Source organism: Bufo bufo, chromosome 3 (genome assembly GCF_905171765.1).
Source record: "Bufo bufo chromosome 3, aBufBuf1.1, whole genome shotgun sequence".
In the NCBI taxonomy this organism is placed as follows: domain Eukaryota; kingdom Metazoa; phylum Chordata; class Amphibia; order Anura; family Bufonidae; genus Bufo; species Bufo bufo.
Window position 1 is genome coordinate 661,747,144 of NC_053391.1, and position 24,784 is coordinate 661,771,927.

The 24,784-nt window shown below is 43.6% G+C and overlaps 1 protein-coding gene across 1 annotated transcript in view; it reads left to right on the forward strand.

Annotated features, from left to right (window-relative positions):
* The window catches only part of MAML2 (mastermind like transcriptional coactivator 2), a 185,919-nt gene extending 163,100 nt beyond the window's left edge, over nt 1–22,819 (forward strand). The window contains exons 4-6 of the mRNA XM_040426306.1: nt 6,511–6,672; nt 8,553–8,664; nt 20,662–22,819. Coding sequence (XP_040282240.1) covers nt 6,511–6,672; nt 8,553–8,664; nt 20,662–21,560 — 1,173 coding nt within the window. The 3' untranslated portion in view covers nt 21,561–22,819. The remainder of the gene's footprint in view (nt 1–6,510; nt 6,673–8,552; nt 8,665–20,661) is intronic.
* The last annotated feature ends 1,965 nt before the right edge of the window (nt 22,820–24,784 follow it).

Genomic DNA, 24,784 nt, shown 5'->3' on the forward strand with positions numbered 1-24,784 from the left:
GCGGCGGTTTAACAATATAAAACAGTATACCTGTAAACAAGGGCATAAATCATAGTCCAAATTAAATTTTTTATTTATTTTATTTATTTTGCATAGCAGCAATAGAGGCAAATGTCCACAAACGTCTATTCTCCAAAGTTTCTCCAGGGCACAATATAACCAAGTATTTCACTCGACAATTGCTGGAGGCCCATAGAAAATGAATGGAACAGGAGCCCCCATTTGTTTATCCTTCTGCCCATCTCTTACAAAAGGAACAGGTTACTCACGATGCTTTCCCCCTCCTGTATTTGTTAGTATGGAAGAGAAGAAGCAGGGGACAACCTTCCTACAATGAGCCACCATAAGAGCCTTCATGGCTGTCTGTGTGGTATTCCTGAGATATGTTCTGAGAATAGAATAGTGCAAAGTGTGAACACAGAGGTCCAGATTTACTAATGTGTCTGCTCCAAAAACATGTCTCAAAAGTGGTGCAATTTGGTGCTCATAAGGCGGGCAGCGCTTAGTGGAAAGGCTTCCACCTAACTATTCTTTGCGGACTCCTTTGGTACTTCTCTACTCTCCTGGTATTTATGACCCCGGCTTCTCCTGACCATTCTTTGCTTATCCCTCTGTACTGCGTTGTCCTCTTGGTTTTGACCCGGTCCGTTCACTATCCGTTATTTGTCTTGTCTGTCCTTCCCGCACGTATCCTAAGTTAGGGACTGCCGTCCAGTTGTCCCCTGTCATCAGGACTCGTGAAGCAAGTAGGCAGGGCCATGGGTTAAGGGTGGAGCGCAGTGGTCACTATCCTCCCCCCTGTGTGTGTGTGTATGTGACCGTTACACTATCCCTCCACCACATTTATCATCCAGCCTGAGCTCCTGTGATAAATCTGCTGAAGGTCTAGACCAGTGATAGCTAACCTCCAGCACCCCAGCTGTCTTGAAACTACCACTCCCAGCATGCTCCATTCATTTCTATGCTCAGAACAGCCAAGCAAGTGTGCATCTTGGGAGTCGTAGTTTTTTCCACAGTTGGAGTGCTGGAGGTTAGCCATCACAGATCTAGACAGTCTATCTAAGTGTACGCCATCTTTAGGATTCTTAAATCTGGACCAGCATGTGCAAAATGTAGGCATCTGTCCATGACTGCCTCTGTTCTATGGGTCATTGTAGGTTTTCCCCTTACATAGATAGCCGGCATGTTGGGTAGTGTTGTTTTTACCCCAGGCATAGATTGCAGCACCTGGTGACGCCCAGGCAGGGAGTAACTTGCCCTCCAGCATAGTTCTCAAGCAAAAAGGATAAAGAATCCAGCATGAAGACTGACATAATTTGTTACATGTGAAGAAAAGTCTAATTATGTGTCAGACCTGAATGAAAGCCAAGTGCACAAATAAATAGCCCAGAATGCTTAAACGCCAGAGTGGACTCTTTCTTCTCTCTTGCAAGCACAGGAGACTCTTTACATAAAAATTTGTGTAGGATAACTACAGAGTACGGCTCTTGGACAGCTAAAGAAGCACTCCAGCAGCAACCCTCAATGATTACACCTTCTTACCTCACATGTATTACATGTCCTATGATGCCTGGGCATCCTTCGGGGAGGGGTCAGACCACAACTAATCATCAAAAGCTATAATTATATTAATAGCTCACAGATGCATGTAGGCACAGGAGAGGCGGTAGACTGTGCCCTAAGCAGCAGCATGCATGTCGCAGTTGACTACAGCAGCATTACTATAATAAATCAGAAGCATCCTGGAGGGGATTCAGTGATCGCGTCATCGCGGTACTATTATAGAGGTGCACATTTGCAGTTGTAACCTATAGGATTCTTGAATTGGAGCTACAGAACAGCCACATTCTGCCTGAAACCTACAAGAGACCTAAACTGATCAACAGTATATCAGCCAGAATCTGAAGGCTGAAAAAAAAAACAGACTGCTAAACGGCAAAAATACAGTCCTGATCAAAAGTTTAAGACCACTTGAAAAATTACATTTTTTGAGCATTCAATTTAATGAAAACAACGAATAAACTGAAACAGGCTGTTTTTCAGCTGATCAGAAGTTGGCCTTTTAAAGGACCACATGCCTTTAAAAGGCCAAATCTGTGCAAAGATGTGGATTCATTGTCATTTTCTGTCATGTAGTCACACGTTGTGATGGCAAAGGCAAAAAAACTCTCCCTTTTTGAACGTGGTCGGGTTGTTGAACTGCATAAGCAGGGTCTCTCACAGCGCGCCATCGCTGCTGAGGTGGGACGCAGTAAGACAGTCATTTGGAATTTCTTAAATTCTTAAATGATCCTGAGGGTTATGGAACAAAAAAGTCAAGTGGAAGACCCAAAAAAATTTCATCAGCACTGAGCCGGAGGATCCAATTGGCTGTCCGTCAAGACACTGGACGATCCTCGACCCAAATTAAGGCCCTTACTGGTGCTGACTGTTGCCCCATAACCATCAGACGGCATCTGAGACTGAAGGGCTTCAAAAACAAAAAATGTCTTCAAAGACCTCGTCTCCTTGAACGCCACAGAACTGCTCTTTTGGACTTTGCAAGAGAGCACCAAACATGGGACATTCAAAGGTGGAAGAAAGTTTTATTCTCTGATGAGAAAAAATTTAACCTTGATGGTCCTGATGGTTTCCAACGTTACTGGCATGACAAGCAGATCCCACCTGAGATGTTTTCTACGCGTCACAGTGGAGGGGGCGCCATAATGGTCTGGGGTGATTTTTCTTTCAGTGGAACAATGGAGCTTCAGGAAGTGCAGGGGCGTCAAACGGCCGCTGGCTATGTCCAGATGTTGCAGAGAGCATTCCTCATGACTGAGGGCCCTCGTCTGTGTGGTAACGAGTGGGTTTTTCAACAGGACAACGCTACAGTACACAATGCCCGCAGGACAAGGGACTTCTTCCAGGAGAATAACATCACTCTTTTGGCCCATCCTGCGTGTTCCCCTGATCTAAATTCAATTGAGAACCTTTCGGGATGGATGGCAAGGGAAGTTTACAAAAATGGACAACAGTTCCAGACAGTAGATGGCCTTCGTGCGGCTCCACTTGGAGAAATATTCCCACTCACCTCATGGAAACGCTTGCATCAAGCATGCCGAAACGAATTTTTGAAGTGATAAACAACAACGGCGGAGCTACTCATTACTGAGTTCATGTTTGAAAGTTGGATTTCTGTTTTGGGGGGGTTCAGTTTTTTTTTGGAGGTGTGGTCCTAAAACAGGCTGAAAAACAGCCTGTTTCAGTTTATTCGTTGTTTTGATTAAATTGAATGCTCAAAAAATGTTTTGTCTCACTCCCATTTCTTCTTGTTGCATGTTGAAGCTCTACTTGGAACCTTGTTAAGATCCAGCCATACTAAATATGATTTTTTTGACATTTTTCAAGTGGTCTTAAACTTTTTATCAGGATTGTAGTATATGCTGACATTCCTCACCTTGGAAGTGTACAGAATGTGAACAGAGCCTTATAGATGCTTTATGGCAGCTGTAATATATAGGGCACTTGAACTGAAAGAGTCCGCCAGCCTCAAATCTTTTTCCAGGAGAAGATACTGGTCTGTCACCAAAGCCTCAGAAATGGATTTCCCATACTGTACAAAATGGATGCCTGCTTGACTGATGTGGAAAGTGTAATATTTAAAGGGATTTTTAGGGACTTAGATATTGATGACCGATACTCAGGTCATCAGTATCAGCGTGGTGGGTGTCTGACACCCGGCACTTCCACCGATCAGCTGGAAATTATACGGTGGAGCTGGAAGCATAAGAAGTAGTGGCCATGCTGGGGTACTGCAGCTCAGCTCTTGTCAAGTGAATATGAGCTGAGCTGCCGTACGCTATCGCCAGAAACCTGCCACGGTCATATTGTTGTTTGACCGTGACGTGGTTGCAGTGCAGACTGGTTGCCGGTGGCAACGTGTTGTCGGTTTGCACGTGCATTTCCCCTTTAAGGTGTGTCTCCCTGCGGTTTGGTGAGCGAGGGGTTATTCCTATAGCTAGTGGGGATTTAGTTGTGTCAGGGGTGTGGCCACTGGCTTGATTTTATCTGTGGCTTCCTGGCTGGGGGCAGTGGTACTTCAGCCTTGTTTGGTGTTGGAGCTCTGCTCCTTTCCTGCGTGAACTTGCCCAGTCCTTGAGGGCCACCTTATTGGACATAAATTGTCTTCCTTTTGTATGCTCATTATACCCTACCTCACTTGTTGTATGTTAGGTGTGGGTTTATGTTCAGGATGTGTTGTACGTCTTGATTGTTGTTACTTGTCTGGGCTGTTGTTGGTGTTTGTCCCTGCATGTATGTAAGATGTTTTCCCTGTGTGCTGTGTCCTCCGGAAGGGGGTTGGTTTCCAAGAGGGGTGAACCACTAGCCTGTATGCAGCGCTGCCTGGGGCTGCCATGCACCTTGCGGCATGGGGGTCCTGGCAGAGTCTGGTGTGCTGGATACCTGTGTGAGTCGTTGGTACGGCATCCTGTTTGGTGTTAGGGCTCCTGTACGTATGCACGGGTTCCAGTCGTGTAGACTTTGGCAGGTAAGTGTGTTGTCTTGAGTCCTTACCTGCCGATCCTCTTGCTGCGTATGGTCTCTCCTTTTCCCTGCTACTAGACGTTTTGAGACTCCTGTTCTTCCGTGTCCTGGAAGAACAGGGCGCCTCTCCTCAGCTCCTTTGTGAAGGGCGACTCAGGGCCTCAGGTATCCAGGGTATGAGCCGTCCTACCAACCAGGTCCGCTCATACGGTGAGGAGTTAGGGAGATGATTAGGGACGCTATAGGAGGTGACCTGCTTCCCATTTCCTGGCTTCTTGACCTAGCAGCTATCCTTTATCCCTTTACATTGTACAGTGGGGGGTTTCTCCCACCCCCTACCGTGACAAAACCACACATTGGACGAAGCCTTTTGTCCCCGGATCTGATATTGATAAATTGATCTATCTTCCCAGAAAACCCCTTTAAGAGAGTAAGGGCATCTTTTTATGAACAGTTGCAATGTTATTAAAGAAAGAAAATTTAATACATTTCCTTAAATTTAAATTTTTAAAAACCAGTGCTATCTCCATGCACATATATGAATTATATTATGACATTTGGCAGATGGTGGGGGGACTAAATAATAAATGACTTGGGCTGGAACTATAAACAGGAAAATTCCATGATATGCCAGGACTACTGTAGTTTACTGTGTGTATGAATTCACCGTTTTGGGAAATATAACACATAGCGTCATTTTCCACAGCAGCCTCCTACGGTCATTTGTAGACCCTGGAGAGGTCGTGAATCAGTCAGAGCTCCTGTAAAGTTCACGTCATGAAACTTTCGCGGGTATTCACTTTAGATGTCCACATTTACGATATTCTAACCACGTCTCACTGCTAATTAGTAATTTGATTTAAAGTGCAATCATTATTGGCAGTTCTATATTAATCAGTAGGGTGAAAAGTGGTGTCTTCTCCTTCCATGAGTCTGTACTCTAGAAGTTTGAACTTTTTTGTCCCCAAAAACCCAAATCCCTTCAATAATAGCACAGTAAATAGTATAAAGACAGGGAGGAGGGGAATGCATCTGCAGCTTCTCTCTCTCTCTCTCTTGTGCAACATCATAGCTAGTGGTAAGCTTGTGGGCATGTGTTGGGTCCACTCTGGATCCACTCTGCCTTTGATAGGTTATTAAGATACAGGTTGAGGAAAGCCCAAATCCCATCAACAAAAACACAGTAAATATTAAAAAGACAAGAAGGAGGGGTATGCGGCTTCTCTCTCCCTCTCTCTCTGTCTGTGCATTATCACAGCTAGTAGTAAGCTTGTGGGCATTGGGTATCGGGTGGAGGGAAAACCATCCACTCTACATTGGATAGGCTATTAAGATAGAGGACTAAGAACCCCAAATCCCATCAACAATATCACAGTAAATAGTAAAAAGACAGGGAGGAGGGGGATGCTGCTGCAGCTTCCCTCTCTCTCTCTGTAAATTATCATAGCTAGTGGTAAGCTTGTGGACATGTGTTGGGTACTGGGTAGAGGAAAAAGATCCACTCTGCCTTGGATAGGTTATTAAGATACAGGACTAGGAAAACCCAAATTCCATCAACAATATCACAGTAAATAGTAAAAAGACAGGGAGGAGGGGGATGCTGCTGCAGCTTCTCTGTCTCTCTGTGTGCATTATAATAGCCAGTAGTAAGCGTGTGGGCATTTGTTGGGTACCAGGTGGTGGCAGAAGGATCTACTCTACCTTGGATAGGCTATTAAGCAGTGAGCTAAGTCTTTACCCTGAGGTCACCATCCAGGAACTGGACACTATCGTTATGAAATCAAATAATATGACAAAAATGTGTGTAATGAGAAAGCCCTTGTAAAGGAATATTCCAGCCAAAAAGATGTATTACCTATTTATCAGTCAAACCTTCACTAATATAACTCCCTTGGTTATTCGGCTATTGAAATTTCATTATAATACTTGTGCATACCGTTACAAGGTCGTTTTGTTGAGGTTGTGATTTTTTTATCGTTTTTTTAGGACCAGCAGTGTAACACTACCAGCCTCGGGACCAGCTCAAGCGCTGCTTCTTGTTCAAGTCCAAATGGTTACAACACTCAGCAAGCATTATTAAACCAGCAAATGATGGAGAAGACAAGCATTATGCAGAGACAGATGCAGCAACAGATGTTATCCGGAACGGTAATGGGCCCATCAGAAACAGTGTTTTATCCTAAAATAAAAGATATAATTCAAATTGGGGGACAACCAACGTGGCTGCCATTATACCTCCTGTATGGGTTGTTACAGAGCTTTCCCAGACTCCTGGAGGCCAACTCTGCCTTGTTTTGCACTGTTATCGCTCCTACTTTCTGACATGTGTGCCGTGACCCCAGGATCACTACAAATCCAACACTGCTGATTTTTGGGGCCATGGCCACAGCAAACGTGTGTCATGCTGTGACCCTATTCATTTATATGGTAGCACTGCTACACTGTGATCCTTGGGTGAGACAACTGTTGCGCGACCAAGATCGCCATGTACCCGAGCCCTAAAGGGATTGTGCCAATAAGATATCCCCATTCCATATTACTTATGATGGCATATGGACCTGATAGAGGTGCGGCATTGATTCAGGACACATACTATTTGCTAGAGTGAAGAACCTTTAACATAGGGTGACTGTCTTTGAAAGTCCTCATTCATCCAGGTTTTATCAGTAGTAATAAGTCAAAGCAACTGGACTTGTATTTTAACTTGAAGACATTTCCCTGGTCATCCGACTGGTTTGCTCAATTGGAATAACTTGTACAAAGAATCTCTGGCATTAAATACTGCTGACTGATGCATTAGCTACCAGTATTTAAAGCCAGAGATTACTTGTAAAAGTTACTCTAGTTGATAAAGTCGGTTGGATAAGCAGTAAAACAGCTTCAAGAAAGCAGATGCTTTCATGACAACTAGGACACTGAATTATCTCACCACCTCCCCATGTAAGAGTCACAGCCAATTCAAAGAGGCTGATGACTCCGATCCTAATCTCCGGGACTCTTTTTATTCTAGTCTTTCTCACTGGTGGGTTGGGGTGTGACTGCCTGGACTCCTACTACTGCCTGGACGGACTAAGGTCTGTGTGCATTCCGTACTTTTCGCGGGCCCCATTGTAAAAATGATGATATAACCTGGCATTCGTGTGCGGTCCGCATTTTTTCAGCCCCAGATAAATGAATGGGTCCACAAAAATTGTGGATCAGACCAAAAATACAGTCGTGTGAATGCACCGTAATCCTGAGAAGGAAGGGGTCACAGTGCAGGGGTTTCTTAGATGAGAAAAGTTGAAAACCATCAATGATGCTTGCTTTGATGGGAAGAGATGTAAGATCTGAATATGCAATGTGCCTGATCCGTTGCATGACCGACATCGGCAGCATTCAATGGACCTTGTTGACTTATTATGGGGTCTGTTAGGTTCTGGTGAGGTGTCCATCTTTTTGATGAAAAAAACAGCATTGCATGCAGAGCTATGTGACAGAATCTGCAGCTCCTACACAAATGTGAACACAGCTTAAAGGGTTTTTCGGGACTTAGATATTGATGACCCATCCTCAGGATAGGTTATTCATATCAGATTGGCGATGATCAGACACCTGGCAGCTGTTTTAGGAAACTGCTGGTACCAGAAAGACTCCACTGTGTAGTTTCTGGTGAGGGCATACTGAAGCTCAGCTCCGATTCACATGAACGTGAACTGAGCTTCTGTACCCCATCACATGCACTAAGTGGTGGCTGGAGCCTTCTGCTTCTGGCTCCATCCACTATGTCGTTTCTGGCTCTATCCAAACCAGCTAATCGGTAAGGGTGTCAGGCGTTGGACCCTCACCGACCTGACACTGATAATCTGTCCTGAAAATGGGTCATCAATATCCAAGTCTCGGAAAAAGCATTTAGGTTGGAAAAGCAAGTGGTGGTAAATGTAATGTCCTACAAGAGAAGTTCATCTCTTCCATACTAGACTTGATTTTGCAAAGATTGTAATATTTCCATCGGTGATGCTCAAAGAATTGTATTTTTTCTGTTGAAGGAGAAGTGTAACAAAGGGGATCAATTAAGCAGGCATCTGACCAGACCTCCACCTGACTATAAAGATCAGAGAAGAAGCACAGTCGGCGTTCAGCAGGCCACTCAGTTTACCGGTAAGTTGTCTTCACTTAGGCTGAGGTACCACAGGTCAGGGAAAAATGGCAGCTTACTGTGACCATATCTTCACCTATGGGGGAATAAGAGACCACTTGCAAACTGCAAGAAGTTCGGCCATGTGCAATTTCACGCATAGGAAACAACCAATATGTGCAACGATCGCAGTAACTTGCCATAAACCCCTAGAGGATAGCGATTTTCTGTTCTTTTTATTTTTCCATTCAGATAGCTGTATGAGGGCTATCTTTTACGAGACAAGTTGTATTTTCTAATGGCACAATTTAATATTGCATACAATGTATTGGGAAGCTGGAATTTTTTTTTCAAATGGGGTGAAATTGGCAAAAATCCCACAATTCCGCCATAGTTTTATGGGTTTCGTTTTTACGACGTCCCTCGTGTGTTGAGACTGACCTGTAATCTTCCTTCTCCAAGTCAGTATAATTGTGTTTTAATTCAATAAAAAATAAAGTTTTTTCTTCTTTGCATTGCCATATTCTCACCCATATAATAACTTTATAGTCACATCTACAGAGCTCATTGTGTGAGTGAGGGCTCATTTTTTTTTTTGCGTGTTGATCTGTAGTTTTTATTGATACCATTTTGGAGTGTGTATGACTTTTTGATCAATTTTGATAAATTATTTTGATAATTGGGTTGAAGTGAAGTGACAAAAAAGCAGCCAATTGGCCATTTTGATTTTTCTTTCCTTTTACAGCGTTCACTGCACATTTATATTTTAATAATATGGACAGTTTGGGACATGCCGATGCAAATGATTTTTTATAGTGTAATTTTTATTATGGGGAAAGAAGGTGATTTGAACTTTTATTTTTATTTATTTTTTCATACACTGAACAAAAATATAAACGCAACACTTTTAGTTTTGCTCCCATTTTGCATGAGCTAAACTCAAAGATCTGAAACATTTTCTACATAAACAAAAGACCCATTACTCTCAAATATTGTTCACAAATCTGTCTAAATCTGTGTTAGTGAGCGCTTCTCCTTTGCCGAGATAATCCATCCCACCTCACAGGCATGGCATATCAAGGTGCTGATCAGACAGCATGAATATTGCACAGGTGTGCCTTAGACTGCCCACAATAAAAGCCCACTCTGAAATGTGTAGTTTGATCACACAGCACAATGCCACTGATGTCGCAACATTTGAGGGAGCGTGCAATTGGCATGCTGACTGCAGGAATGTCTACCAGAGCTGTTGCCCGTTCAATGAATGTTCATTTCTCTACCATAAGCCGTCTCCAAAGGCGTTTCTGAGAATTTGGCAGTACATCCAACCGGCCTCACAACCGCAGACAACATGTAACCACACCAGCCCAGGATCTCCACATCCAGCATGTTCACCTTCATGATCGTCTGAGACCAGCCACCCGGACAGCTGCAGCAACAATCGGTTTGCATAACCAAAGAATTTCTGCACAAACTGTCAGAAACCGTCTCAGGGAAGCTCATCTGCATGATCGTCGTCCTTATCGGGGTCTGGACCTGACTGCAGTTCGTCGTCGTAACCGACTTGAGTGGGCAAATGCTCACATTCGATGGCGTCTGGCACGTTGGAGAGGCGTTCTGTTCACGGATGAGTCACGGTTTTCACTGCTCAGGGCAGATGGCAGACAGCGTGTGTGGCGTCGTGTGGGTGAGCGGTTTGCTGACGTCAACATTGTGGATCGAGTGGCCCATGGTGGCGGTGGGGTTATGGTATGGGCAGGCGTGTGTTATGGACAACGAACACAGGTGCATTTTATTGATGGCATTTTGAATGCACAGAGATACCGTGACGAGATCCTGGGGCCCATTGTTGTGCCATTCATCCACGACCATCACCTCATGTTGCAGCATGATAATGCACGGCCCCATATTGCAAGGATCTGTACACAATTCCTGGAATTTGAAAACATCCCAGTTCCTGCATGGCCAGCATACTCACCGGACATGTCACCCATTGAGTGTCACGGCGGGCGTGCACTCAGTCTAACAGATAACGCACCAACCAGGCTCTGGGCGAAAGACAGGGGAAGGGTCACCTCCTAACTAATCGCTGACCTCTTTCCCTGCAATGCTCAGCCCACCTACAGACCTTTAAGGTAGGTATGAGGTGTCCCCGTGCCTGGGCTGACAAAACCCTGAATTCCCTGAGATGGTGAAGTAGGGAAAAAGGAGCAGCCTGCTCACACAGAACCTGGATGGGATAGATGACACAAAACAACCAAACTTGAAATAGCACTTATCTTCCTGAGCTGGAGCAGACAGCCAACCTTCCTTCCTAGCTTCCAAGACCACAATGATTAGTATAATCCGCTCAGGACACTGGACTAGAGTGATAATTAAACTAATGACCCCACCCAGTGCACCTGATGAGAGGCGGATCCAGCACAGCTCCAAAACAACCACTAAACTCGTGCTGCTATCCTGGCCGACCTCGGCACCTCGTCAGAGTGGGGCATGACATTGAGCATGTTTGGGATGCTCTGGATCGGCGTATACGACAGCGTGTTCCAGTTCCTGCCAATATTCTGCAACTTCGCACAGCTATTGAAGAGGAGTGGACCACCATTCCACAGGCCACAATCAACAACCTGATCAACTCTATGCCACGGAGATGTGTTGCACTGCGTGAGGCAAATGGTGGCCACACCAGATACTGACTGGTTTTCTGACCCCCCCCCCCCCAGTAAGGCAAAACTGTGCACATTTCAGAGTGATCTTTTATTGTGGGCAGTCTAAGGCACACCTGTGCAATATTCATGCTGTCTAATCAGCACCTTGATATGCCACACCTGTGAGGTGGGATGGATTATCTCGGCAAAGGAGAAGTGCTCACTAACACAGATTTAGACAGATTTGTGAACAATATTTGAGAGTAATGGGTCTTTTGTGTATGTAGAAAATGTTTCGGATCTTTGAGTTCAGCTCATGCAAAATGGGAGCAAAACCAAAAGTGTTGCGTTTATATTTTTGTTCAGTGTATACAGTATATATACTTTTCTATTTACACATATTACATATTTTAATATGGGACTTGAACATGCGATCGTTAGATCGCTTGTCCCATAGCCTGCAATGAATTACCTTTGCAGCCTATGGGACATTCAGTACGTTCCTAACTATTTCTGTCGTATCCTTCAGAGGAACCAAGGCTACCACAACAAATTAATGCTCTCCTCGCCACGCAGAGGAGCTGTTCACACCCCTGGAGAGCAGCTTTCCCGAGGAAAACCACCTCAGATGCTGACCACAGCATTTGAAGGGGTTCTCCAGGAATTTAGAAAATTTTAATACTTAAATATTACTTTCTTATAAATATATTCCTAAATACCTTTCATTAGTTTTAATGGCTCATTTTTTTTAGAGAGCAATCATTAGCAAAAACAAAATGGCCGACATCCTATTAGTACACACAAAACCTGTCCTAATCACACAGCAGGACAAGTTACTTCACAACATTGAGATAGAGGAGGCTGAGACTGCTCTTTCCTACTTGTCAGGGATTATGATCCTGAATACAGATCATAAGATCTTCAGCTGAATCTCTGTAGGAATGGAGTTCATGAGGAGACATGAAGTACAGAGAGGACAGACTATAGCGCAGTGTTGTGAAGTAACTTATCCTCCTGTGTGATTAGGACAGGTTTTGTGTGTACTGATAGGATGGCGGCCATTTTATTTCCCCTGATGATTGCTCCCTAAAAAAAAACTAGCCATTATAACTAATGAAAGGTATTTGGGAACATATTTATAATGAAGTAATATTTAAGTATTTTCATTTTCTTAATTCCCAGAGAACCTCTTTAAGGTGCTAAAGGTCTGCAATCGGAGTCATCACTCGATCACGGACATTAGCTTCGGGTGTCTGCTGGTTAATACAACAAAACCCAGCAGCTAACTTGATAGATTTTTTCATTTTAGATTCCCTGAAGCAATAAAGATAGGTAGCATTAAACAAATGCCTACATAATGTATCCCCTTATATAGGTCCACTAAAAAAATACGCTTGCCTAAAATGTATATAGAAATGTATTTGTAGAATCCAGACAACCAGGGATGGACTGGGACAATAAAGTGGCCCTGGACTTCAGCCAGACCGGCCCACTTTATTTTTCCCAAACACACTCAAAAAAAAACATAAGTAAAAACATTCCACTGTAAGTATAAACAGGTTTTTTATTTTTACTCTTGATTTAGAAAAAAAAAAATGCATGCCAACATTACAGATGCCTTTAGAATGACATGTGTAAGTTACACTCAGTGCACATAGTTTGGTGCTTTTTTCGACCACCAATGCTGGATTACAGGGAGGTCGTAACCATGATGACGAGCCATGTATAATGTGCTGGGAGACATTTTGTCTCTATGGCACTATCTGCCCTAATAGTGATACAGTGCCCACATAGAGCACGATAGTGCCCTCCTATTCACAGAAAAATAGCGCATTTGTACCCATATAGTACCTACCTAGGTGCATAGAAAGTGCCATACTTTGGCTCTATGTCGGCACTGTATGACTGTGGCCAAAGTACTGTAGGTTTTCACTTTAGGTAGGTACTGTATGGCACCATAAGCAAGAAATACACCATTTATCTGTGCATAACATGGCGCTATCTGAGCACTGTATGACCGTGGGAAGACCTGGGCATACTATGCTCAGATAAGTTGTGTATTTAGTGTCTACAGTGCCCACAAAGTGCCATATCATACCTACCTAGAGCTAAAACGTGGGCAGAAAGTGCCATACTTTGCCTATAATTATACTCTGTCTACACAAGTATGGCGCTTTCCGAGTATGGGTTCTATATGGCACTATGTGGGCACGACAGGCACTAAATGCGCCATTTATCTGTGGATAGTATGGCACTATCTGCCCACAATCATACAGTGCCCACATAGAACCAAATATCGCCGTACCCACACTATTATATGGCAGTGCCCAGAGCGCCATATGTTGACTATGTGGGCAGATAGTGCCCTACTATGCCCAGATAAATAGTGCCCTTAGTGACTGCAGTGCCACACTGTACCCACCTAGAGCCAATCTGTGCACAGAAAGTGCCATACTTTGTCCACAGTGACAAAGTGCCCTTTCTGTGCACAGTCTGGCTCCAGGTAGGTATTCTACTACACGTGGGGGCACAGCGCTCATCTCTTTAGTAAAGAGTCTTTACTACCTTACATTCAGCTCCCGCCTCCAGCCTCCAGTAACAAGTGCGGGCGGCAGCGCTCACTCACTGACGTCACGCGCCTGCGCCGCCTAATGGGAGGAGCAGGCGTGTGACGTCAGTGAGTGAGCGCCGCCCCCACACTGCCTGCTGTTACTGGAGCTTTACCCCCCTGATGGCGGCCCTGGCCGGCCCATAATTCGATCGGCCCACCGGGATTCTCCCGGTACTCCCGATGGCCAGTCCATCGCTGCAGACAACAGTGGTTACGTAGCTTGGGTATTGTCAAAGCCAAATTCACCTCAAACATCTTATGGCCTTGGTGTGTTTCCAACACAGACTTGGAGATCTCAGTTCTTCTTGACTTCTGTGTGGGGGTCAGGAAGGGACAATGACTAGAAAGTGGCACGTAGAGAAGTTTCTTGGATATTCTGTTTATTTCCGTTTAGATGCATTTTTTGCAGCCCTAAATTTTCACTGTGAAGAAGCAGAACAATAATGCACCTCAGTATAGCTTCGTAAATAGACATACGACCAGCACAAACAAGTGCAAAGTTTTAAAAAAAAAATTCAGATCTCACTGTGACATTTTTATTGGCTGGCTGCACATAACTTTAATTTATGACCGTCTCGGACAGCCTTACTGAACTTGTTAAATCAGCTCTTGTCCCTGCTGCCAAAACAGAAGAGAGGAATCCTTGTAGAAATACGTTAGTAAATAGAGAGCTGAAAATTCTGAATAAAATTAGCGATTCATCCAAGTCCCCTGACAGCTGCTCTTTCATTTGAATAGTAGCAAGAAATATGGCAGCCAATATACATCGTGGTCTATTTTATGTAGAGAATAGTTAATTTGCAAGAGAAAAAAAAAGAGTAATGCTTGCTGGGAAATAAAAGTTAAGGACTCATGCACATAGAAGAGTACGGCAGTGCATGGGGCCTGTACGGCAGCGTACAAATCCTGTGCGGCACTGCCCAAAGCCTGGACAGTGGTGCACAGAGCATTATGGCAGTGCACGGATTCTGTATGGCAGAGCATGTATCCTGTACGGCAGTGCACAAATCCTGTACAGCAGTGCACGTAGTCTTTACAGCGGTGCACGAATCCTCTACGGCAGTGCTTGGAGCCTGTATGGCAGCGCACAATTCTTGTACGGCAGTGCATGAATCCTGTACAGCAGTGCACGAATCCTGTATGGCAGTGCATGGAGCCTGAACGGCAGTGCACGATTCTTGTACAGCAGTTGAAAGATCCTGTACAGCAGTGCACGTAGTCTTTACAGCAGTGCACAAATCCTCTACGGCAGTGCTTGGAGCCTGTATGGCAGCGCACAATTCTTGTACGGCAGTGCACGAATCCTGTATGGCAGTGCATGGAGCCTGAACGGCAGCGCACAATTCTTGTACGGCAGTGCATGAATCCTGTACAGCAGTGCGCGAATCCTGTATGGCAGTGCATGGAGCCTGAGCGGCAGTGCACGATTCTTGTACAGCAGTTCAAAGATCCTGTACAGTAGTGCACAGGGCCTGTACGGCACTGCCAATAGTCTGTACAGCGGTGCACGGAGCCTTAAGACAGTGCACTTATCCTGTACGGCACTGCCCAAAGCCTGAACAGTGGTGCACAGAGCATTATGGCATTGCACAAATCCTGTATGGCAGTGCATGTATTCTGTATGAGAGAGCACAGAACCTTATAATAGTGCGTAGAAGCTGTGCGGCAGTGCATAAAGCCTGTGTAGCAACGCACGGAGCCATACAGCCTCCTTTTAATGCCATATATGATCTGTAGGTCTTCTAGGTGAAAAAAAAAAAAACTTTGTACATATGGAGTCCGATGGAGCATGCAATTTTTTATATCTGACTGTAAAAGAAAACCATCAATATGAAATCTGACTGCAAAGACAGAGGTTCTTGGCAAATACATTTTGTACAAAATTATTTGTGCCTGTCCACCCCAGCAAGGCGATCTCTTTAAGACAGGAACCAACACTAAATACTACCTCCTCTGGTGCCATATCGGCCTCCATTAAATTCAGGCAATGCAGGTTCCACATGCATAGTGAGCCCACACTATATTATACTTTATTTGGTGTCACAATGGCCTCCATTAAATTAACCAAAAGAGGTATAATATAGTGTGGGCTCAGCATGCATGTGGGACATGCATTCCCTGAATTTAATGAAGGCCGGTACGACACCAGCGGAGGTAGTATTTAGTGTAGGTTTTTGTCATAAAGAGATCACCTTGCCAGTGGTGGACAGGCACAAATAATTTTGTACAAAATCTATTTGCCAAGAATCTCACATTTCAAGTAACATAGTAACATAGTACATAAGGCCGAAAAAAGACATTTGTCCATCCAGTTCGGCCTGTCATCCTGCAAGTTGATCCAGAGGAAGGCAAAAAAAAAAACCTTGTGAGGTAGAAGCCAATTTTCCCCACTTTAGGGGAATAAAAAATTCCTTCCCGACTCCAATCAGGCAATCAGAATAACTCCCTGGATCAACGACCCCTCTCTAGTAGCTATAGCCTGTAATATTATTACACTCCAGAAATACATCCAGGCCCCTCTTGAATTCCTTTATTGTACTCACCATCACCACCTCCTCAGGCAGAGAGTTCCATAGTCTCACTGCTCTTACCGTAAAGAATCCTTTTCTATGTTTGTGTACAAACCTTCTTTCCTCCAGACGCAGAGGATGTCCCCTCGTCACAGTCACAGTCCTAGGGATAAATAGATGATGGGATAGATCCCTGTACTGACCCCTGATATATTTATACATAGTAATTAGATTTCCCCTCAGTCGTCTTTTTTCTAAAGTGAATAACCTTAATTTTGATAATCTTTCAGGGTACTGTAGTTGCCGCATTCCAGTTATTACTTTAGTTGCCCTCCTCTGGACCCTCTCCAGCTCTGCTATGTCTGCCTTGTTCACAGGAGCCCAGAACTGTACAGTCGTGGCCAAAAGTTTTGAGAATGACAAAAATATTGGAAATTGGAAAAGTTGCTGCTTAAGTTTTTATAATAGCAATTTGCATATACTCCAGAATGTTATGAAGAGTGATCAGATGAATTGCATAGTCCTTCTTTGCCATGAAAATTAACTTAATCCCCAAAAAAAACCTTTCCACTGCATTTCATTGCTGTCATTAAAGGACCTGCTGAGATCATTTCAGTAATCGTCTTGTTAACTCAGGTGAGAATGTTGACGAGCACAAGGCTGGAGATCATTATGTCAGGCTGATTGGGTTAAAATAGCAGACTTGACATGTTAAAAGGAGGGTGATGCTTGAAATCATTGTTCTTCCATTGTTAACCATGGTGACCTGCAAAGAAACGCGTGCAGCCATCATTGCGTTGCATAAAAATGGCTTCACAGGCAAGGATATTGTGGCTACTAAGATTGCACCTCAATCAACAATTTATAGGATCATCAATAACTTCAAGGAAAGAGGTTCAATTCTTGTTAAGAAGGCTTCAGGGCGTCCAAGAAAGTCCAGCAAGCGCCAGGATCGTCTCCTAAAGAGGATTCAGCTGTGGGATCGGAGTGCCACCAGTGCAGAGCTTGCTCAGGAATGGCAGCAGGCAGGTGTGAGCGCATCTGCACGCACAGTGAGGCGAAGACTTTTGAAAAATGGCCTGGTGTCAAGAAGGGCAGCAAAGAAGCCACTTCTCTCAACAAAAAAAACCCATCAGGGACAGATTGATCTTCTGCAGAAAGTATGGTGAATGAACTGCTTAGGACTGGGGCAAAGTCATATTCTCCGATAAAGCCTCTTTCCGATTGTTTGGGGCATCTGGAAAAAGGCTTGTCCGGAGAAGAAAAGGTGAGCGCTACCATCAGTCCTGTGTCATGCCAACAGTAAAGCATCCTGAGACCATTCATGTGTGGGGTTGCTTCTCATCCAAGGAAGTGGGCTCACTCACAATTTTGCCCAAAAACACAGCCATGAATAAAGAATGGTACCAAAACACCCTCCAACAGCAACTTCTTCCAACAATCCAACAACAGTTTGGTGAAGAACAATGCATTTTGCAGCACGATGGAGCACCGTGCCATAAGGCAAAAGTGATAACTAAGTGGCTCGGGGACCAAAACGTTGACATTTTGGGTCCATGGCCTGGAAACTCTCCAGATCTTAATCCCATTGAGAACTTGTGGTCAATCCTCAAGAGGCGGGTGGACAAACAAAAACCCACTAATTCTGACAAACTCCAAGAAGTGATTATGAAAGAATGGGTTGCTATCAGTCAGGAATTGGCCCAGAAGTTGATTGAGAGCATGCCGAGTCGAATTGCAGAGGTCCTGAAAAAGAAGGGCCAACACTGCAAATACTGACTTTTTACATAAATGTCATGTAATTGTCGATAAAAGCCTTTGAAACGTATGAAGTGCGTGTAATTATATTTCACTACATCACAGAAACAACTGAAACAAAGATCTAAAAGCAGTTTAGCAGCAAACTTTGTGAAAACTAATATTTGTGTCATTCTCAAAACTTTTGGCCACGACTGTACACAGTACTCCATGTGTGGTCTGACTAATGATTTGTAAAGTGGTAGGACTATGTTCTTATCACAGGCATCTATGCCCCTTCTGATGCAACCCATTATCTTATTGGCCTTGGCAGCAGCTGCCCGACACTGTTTTTTGCAGCTTAGTTTGCTGTTTATTAAAATTCCTAGATCCTTTTCCATGTCAGTGTTACCAAGTGTTTTACCATTTAGTATGTACGGGTGACTTGCATTATTCCTTCCCATGTGCATAACTTTACATTTGTCAATGTTAAACCTCATCTGCCACTTATCTGCCCAAGCCTCCAATCTATCCAGATCCCTCTGTAGTAGTATACTGTCCTCTTCAGTGTAAATTACTTTACACAGTTTAGTGTCATCTGCGAAAATTTATATTTTACTATGCAAGCCTTCTACAAGATCATTAATAAATATATTGAAGAGAATAGGGCCCAATACTGACCCCTGAGGTACTCCACTAGTGACGGTGACCCAATCTGAGTATGTACCGTTAATAACCACCCTCTGTTTTCTATCATTGAGCCAGTTACTTACCCACTTACAGACGTTTTCTCCCAGTCCGAGCATTCTCATTTTATATACTAACCTTTTATGTGGTACAGTGTCAAATGCTTTGGAGAAGTCCAGATACACGACATCCATTGATTCGCCGCTGTCAAGTCTAGAACTTACCTCCTCATAGAAACTGATTAAATTAGTTTGGCATAACCGATCCTGGGTCAGACAGGACACTTTTAATGGGGAATTTATTTTTACATTCAGCATTTCATCTGACAGTTTATTTTCCTCAGTGAAAACATTGGAGAAAAAAATATTTAACAGCTTTGCTTTCTCCTCGTCGCTCTCTGCGACTCCTCCCTCATTACTCTTTAAAGGGCCGACACCTTCAGATTTATACTTTTTAACATTTATATAATTGAAGAACATTTTAGGGTTAGTTTTACTCTCTTTGGCAATTAATCTCTCGGTCTCTAGTTTGGCCGCTTTTATTTGTTTTTTACATGTTCTATTTTTTTCCTTATAGTTTTTCAGTGCTTCTGTGCCACCCTCCTGTTTTAGTGATTTATATGCTTTCTTTTTGTCATTTATTGCTTTCTTTACAGTTCTATTTATCCACATTGGTTTCTTTTTGTTCCTTAACCTTTTATTCCCATACGGTATGTACCTCTCACAATGAGATTTTAGGATGCTTTTAAAGATATCCCATTTATTGGCTGTATTTTTTTTTTTGAGGACTTTGTCCCAGTTAGTTAGGCCTATGGCCTCTCTTAGTTGGCTAAATTTAGCTTTTTTGAAGTTTGGTATTTTTGTTCCTCCCTGTAGAAACGCTCTTTTGAATGATAATTGGAAGGTTATTACTTTATGGTCACTATTTCCCAGGTGTCCCCCAACCTGCACGTCTGTTGTTCTGTCAGGCCTATTGGTTAATACTAAGTCCAGTATGGCCGTCCCTCTAGTCGGGTCCTGAACCAGTTGGGAAAGGTAATTGTCTTTGGTTATTGCCAAGAACCTGTTTCCTTTATGAGATATACAAGTTTCAGTTTCCCAGTCTATATCTGGGTATTTGAAGTCCCCCATAATAACCACCTCATTATGATTTACCGCCTTGTCTATCTCGTTTAGTAGTAGATTTTCTGTGGACTCTGGTATATTAGGTGGTTTATAGTAAACTCCTATTAGTAATTTATTGTTATTTTTAGCCCCATGTATTTCTACCCACATTGACTCCACATGTTCATGTCCCTCACTTATATCTTCACGGAGTGTGGGCTTTAGACAAGACTTTACATAAAGGCAGACCCCTCCCCCTCTCCGGTTTTGACGATCCTTTCTAAACAGACTGTAACCCTGTACATTAACTGCCCAGTCATAGCTATCATCCAGCCATGTCTCAGTTATTCCCACTATGTCATAGTCCTCCTCACACATCACTAATTCCAGCTCCCCAGTTTTATTTGTCAGGCTTCGGGCATTAGTATACATACATTTGAGAGGTTTATGTATATTTTTTACTCTACACCTTTCCTTCTGAACTGTAGCATTTACTTTATTATTTGTGTTTGCAGAGTGCTGTTGCATTATGTTTGTTTTTGTATAACCCATGATTTGAATCTGAGAGCTTTTGTGTCATCTGACAACTATAACTATTGAACTTACAAAATAGTAGAGAAGTAAGCAATTTATTTTTATACACATGTAGCTGTATGTACATATACTGTATATTTCATATATTTTAATGGTTTATATATGTTAATTGACACTTTTTATTTGGCAGGTGGCTTGCCAACAGTAGGTGTTAACCCAGACCCTACTCTCCCAAATTCTCCTTCAACAAATTTGACACCCCAGAATCAAACTCATTCTACAACAAACCACGGATCTCGAATGCCACCTCTTCAGGGAAGTCCAAACATGTATGGGAATGTACCATGTCCTCAGCAACCTATGTATAACGGTATAAACCAAACCAGTCCAAACCAGATGGGAACAATCCAGAATGGTACCGGGGTGCCACGCCAACCAACAGTTACATCTGGGACTAATATGTCACCCTTCGGTACCCAATCTGGAAATAATGGTCCACCATTTAGACCCAATGGACCAACCTCAGCGGGACAAAGACCTCAAAATGTCATCAATAATTCACCTCCCACCCAGAAGTGGATGAGCCCAGAAGTAAAACGGCAAGATATGGTAGGCTATACCAATACCAACCAGTATTCTAACCATACAGTTCAAGGTATGATAGGTCATCAGCAGTTCCCTCAACGTGCTCTTTCGATGCCCAACCAAGTCAACCCTGGGGTCCAAATGACTCCTTTAAATACAATGGCACCATCGAACAGCGGGCAAACTATCGAAACACTACGGGGCTTTAATCATGGGCAATCTCCATTGAGATCTCAGATGTTGCCAAGCATGAGCCAAGGTGGTGGAGGGTTGAACATGCCAGCCAATACATTTAATTCCAGCAATCAAATTTCTCGAGCGTTTCCACGAAGTGACTCTACCAGTGACTTGGGTTCCTATGATTTTCTTTCTCAAAATGGTGGACTGGGTTCATCTCCCAATGGTGACTCTGACTTTATTGATGCATTACTAAAAACTGGCCACATCAATGATGACTGGATGAAAGATATTAACCTGGATGAGATTCTTAAAGGTCACTCCTGAAATCCTTTTCAGATTGTTGTAAACATTTTAAAAATATTGTACATGTTGCATGGTATTCCCGAAAAAAAAAAAGTATAGTCACTAGATTTTAAAAGGTAAGTTTCACTTTTGGTGGCATTTGCTAAGGCAGGGGTGGGATTAAACTCCATCAGGGAGGGATGATGTCCCACCCCAAAGCAACCATAAGCCCGATGGGAAGCGAGACTTATTCTCACTTCAACTATGGAGAGCGCAGTCCAGTCTCTGGGGGCCTATTTTAAAGGGGTTGTGCAATGGGTTTATATTGATGACCTATTCTCGGGCTAGATCATTAATATCAGATCGGTGGGGTTCTGACACTCTGTAGTGGCAGCACTCTAGGCCGTCTCTACAAAGCGAGACAATGCGCAGGTAATTTTGAAGAGGAGGCAGCTCTTGCTCAAGCGCCACCTCCTCTTCAAACAGCTGATCGGCCGGGTTCCGGGTGTCGGACCATCATGGATCTGATATTGATGACCTATCCTGAAGATAGATCATCCATATAAACCCACTGGACAATCCCTTTAAGTTTTGGGCCTGGAGGACAAGATGATACTGCATTTTGTACATAGCAGTCTTTTTCTAATACTCCCCTGTATATAGTTTTGAAGTTCATCATTAAAAATAATACATTTTCTAGTAATATGTAAAATTTCTGTATATTTTCTTGTTACGTTATACTGCAGCATGTCTGCCTCTGCTTGTTGTATTACTGGCCAATAATCTGTAATACATTATGGCCAATACGTTACCTTCACCAATCAGCTGTTTTGGGCAGCCACTGGAAATTATACAGTGGATAGAAGGCTCTGTTTACTGTGAAGTTTCCTGCACCAGTGTATTCACTTCAATGGGAGCTGAGCGGCAGTACCCCGGCCACGGCCACTATAGAATGGATGGAACCTTGTGCTTCTAATTTCAAGCTAGTTATCTAAGTCCCCTTTAAGTAAATTTGTATGGTCTGTATAAGGTTGATTTTCAATCCAAATACACTTTGGGGGGAAAAAAAAACATATTTGGGAAGAGTGCCGTTTCGAGGGTTTTGGCCCATCTTAGACATTTATGGCATTCGCTAGGATATGCCATCAATGTTAGTTAGGAGCGGGTCCCATGTGGAATCCGCACTTGTCTCCAGAATGTGGCCCCTGAAATAAACAAAGATGAGCCACGCATAGCGATGAATGGAGCAGTGGATGCACTTGCACTGTCCCCTCTCTATTCACCACTATGGGACTTCTGAAAACAGCCGAGGGCATTTGCTTGGCCACTTTTGGAAATCCCATCTTTTATTGGGGCACATTTGGGCACTTTGGGTGCCTTGTTCTGGAGATAGGAGCAGCTCCTAGAGGTGGAACCTGCAATTATCTGACATTAATGGCATATCCTAACAATATGCCATCATTGTCTGAGATAACACAACCCCTTTAACCAACTCAACCAAGTTTTTAGAAGGGATTCCTCCCAGCATCCAGGGACCTCAAGCCAATGTTGGCCAGAATGGATGAGAGAATTGGTCAGAAGGTTACTACATCTGGCTATGCATGTTCAAAGGGGTTTTCCGGGAGTTGGATATTGATGACCTATCCTCCGCATATCATCAGTATCAGATCGGCGAGGGTCCAACTCCAAGCACCGCCACCAATAAGCTGTGAGCACTGCGGCCTGCTCACAGCTTACCAAGCACAGCATTGTCCATTGGATAGTGGCTGTGCTTGGTATTGCAGCTCAGCCCTATTCACTTGAATGGGACTGAGCTGCGCCTAGGCCATGACCAGTGTGCTGTGGTCGCTTCAGACAGCTGATCAGCAGTGGTGCCAGGAGTCGGACCCCGAAGCCGATATGATACTGATGACCTATGGATAGGTGATCCATATCAAAATCACGAAAAATCCCCTTTTAGGTGGGAAAATCTAGAAGTCTTGCAGAATGATCCTGGCAGTCTCACCAAGCATAGAAATCAGTGTTAGATCTTTTACATCTGTAGGCCACAAGTATATGGAGGGGGTCTGCATTGCCACAAAATATGAAGACTAAGGCTGCTGTGGGACCCCTGGAGGAGTGAAGCCCAATGTTAGGATAGATCTCTTCTATGAAGGAACCATAGACATAACAAGGTTGGCTCATCCAGGTTACCGGGATCTGTAACCAAGAAGTAGAGTGGGTTTTTATTTTTGTCATGCAGACCCTCTTCCCACCTTTGACTGATTGACTTCCTGTCTGGCTCGCCAACAGTTGCAAACCTTCATTTGCATGGAGTCTCTTCCGTAATTAGTGAAAATGGTACTGGCAGAGTGCATGGTACTGTTGGGTTGACATTATACCCTGGTGCTGTTTGACGGCATCGACGACTGACAGGTGGGGTCTGTCGAGCGGCTTTGGCGTCTGTTGTGTGACTTTGTGGCCTCAGTGTCACAATGATGTGAACAGAGTCTTACATTTACTCCTGCTGCCAATGGTAGACATCCCAACAACATTGCAGTTGCCTAATATATTAGAATATGTTTATTGGAATTCTGAGCTGTGTTGTCCCTCTGTTATTCCTCTTGGAAATATATGAATAAATGAATGACTGGATTCAACTATACCCTTTTTGTTTGTGTCTATGTACACATCACCGATTGGACAGCGTCAGACTGTGCAGAGAAACCCCCCTATCAACAAGGGAAATAGTAACACCCAGTTGTCAATCTATTCAGACATTTCCAGGAAGAAAAGCAGAGAAATGACAAAATGAAAAGTTCTAAGAAAAGTTATTTTACGGGAAATAAAAGTATTCCCTAAAACAGACATGTCAGAGGAGCAAACAGAACCTTCAGTGTCCCCATGGCAGTTTTTGAATGCTCATCCGACTTTTTAGAAAAAAAAACAGTACTGTAATAATTACAAACAGTCTACGAGCCGTAAAATCCCGACAGTCTATGCAACGCTGCTTATTTGCTCTTACAAGCTTAGTTAGACTTGGCCGCGGGCTGCCAAAATAATCTTTTCCCGTACAGTATACAAACTAGTAGGTTCAGCTCTGATTTTTACCAGCAGAGCAACGTGTTCATGGCTTGTAATCGAAAGTATTATACACAACAAACAAAACCAGAAACCACATCCTCCAAATTAAGATCTTCTAAAAGCCGCTGGTACAAGATGGAATAATGCAAGACCATGGCCTACGCTGCCATCTGGTGGTAGTACATCAGAACTACACCCAAGTT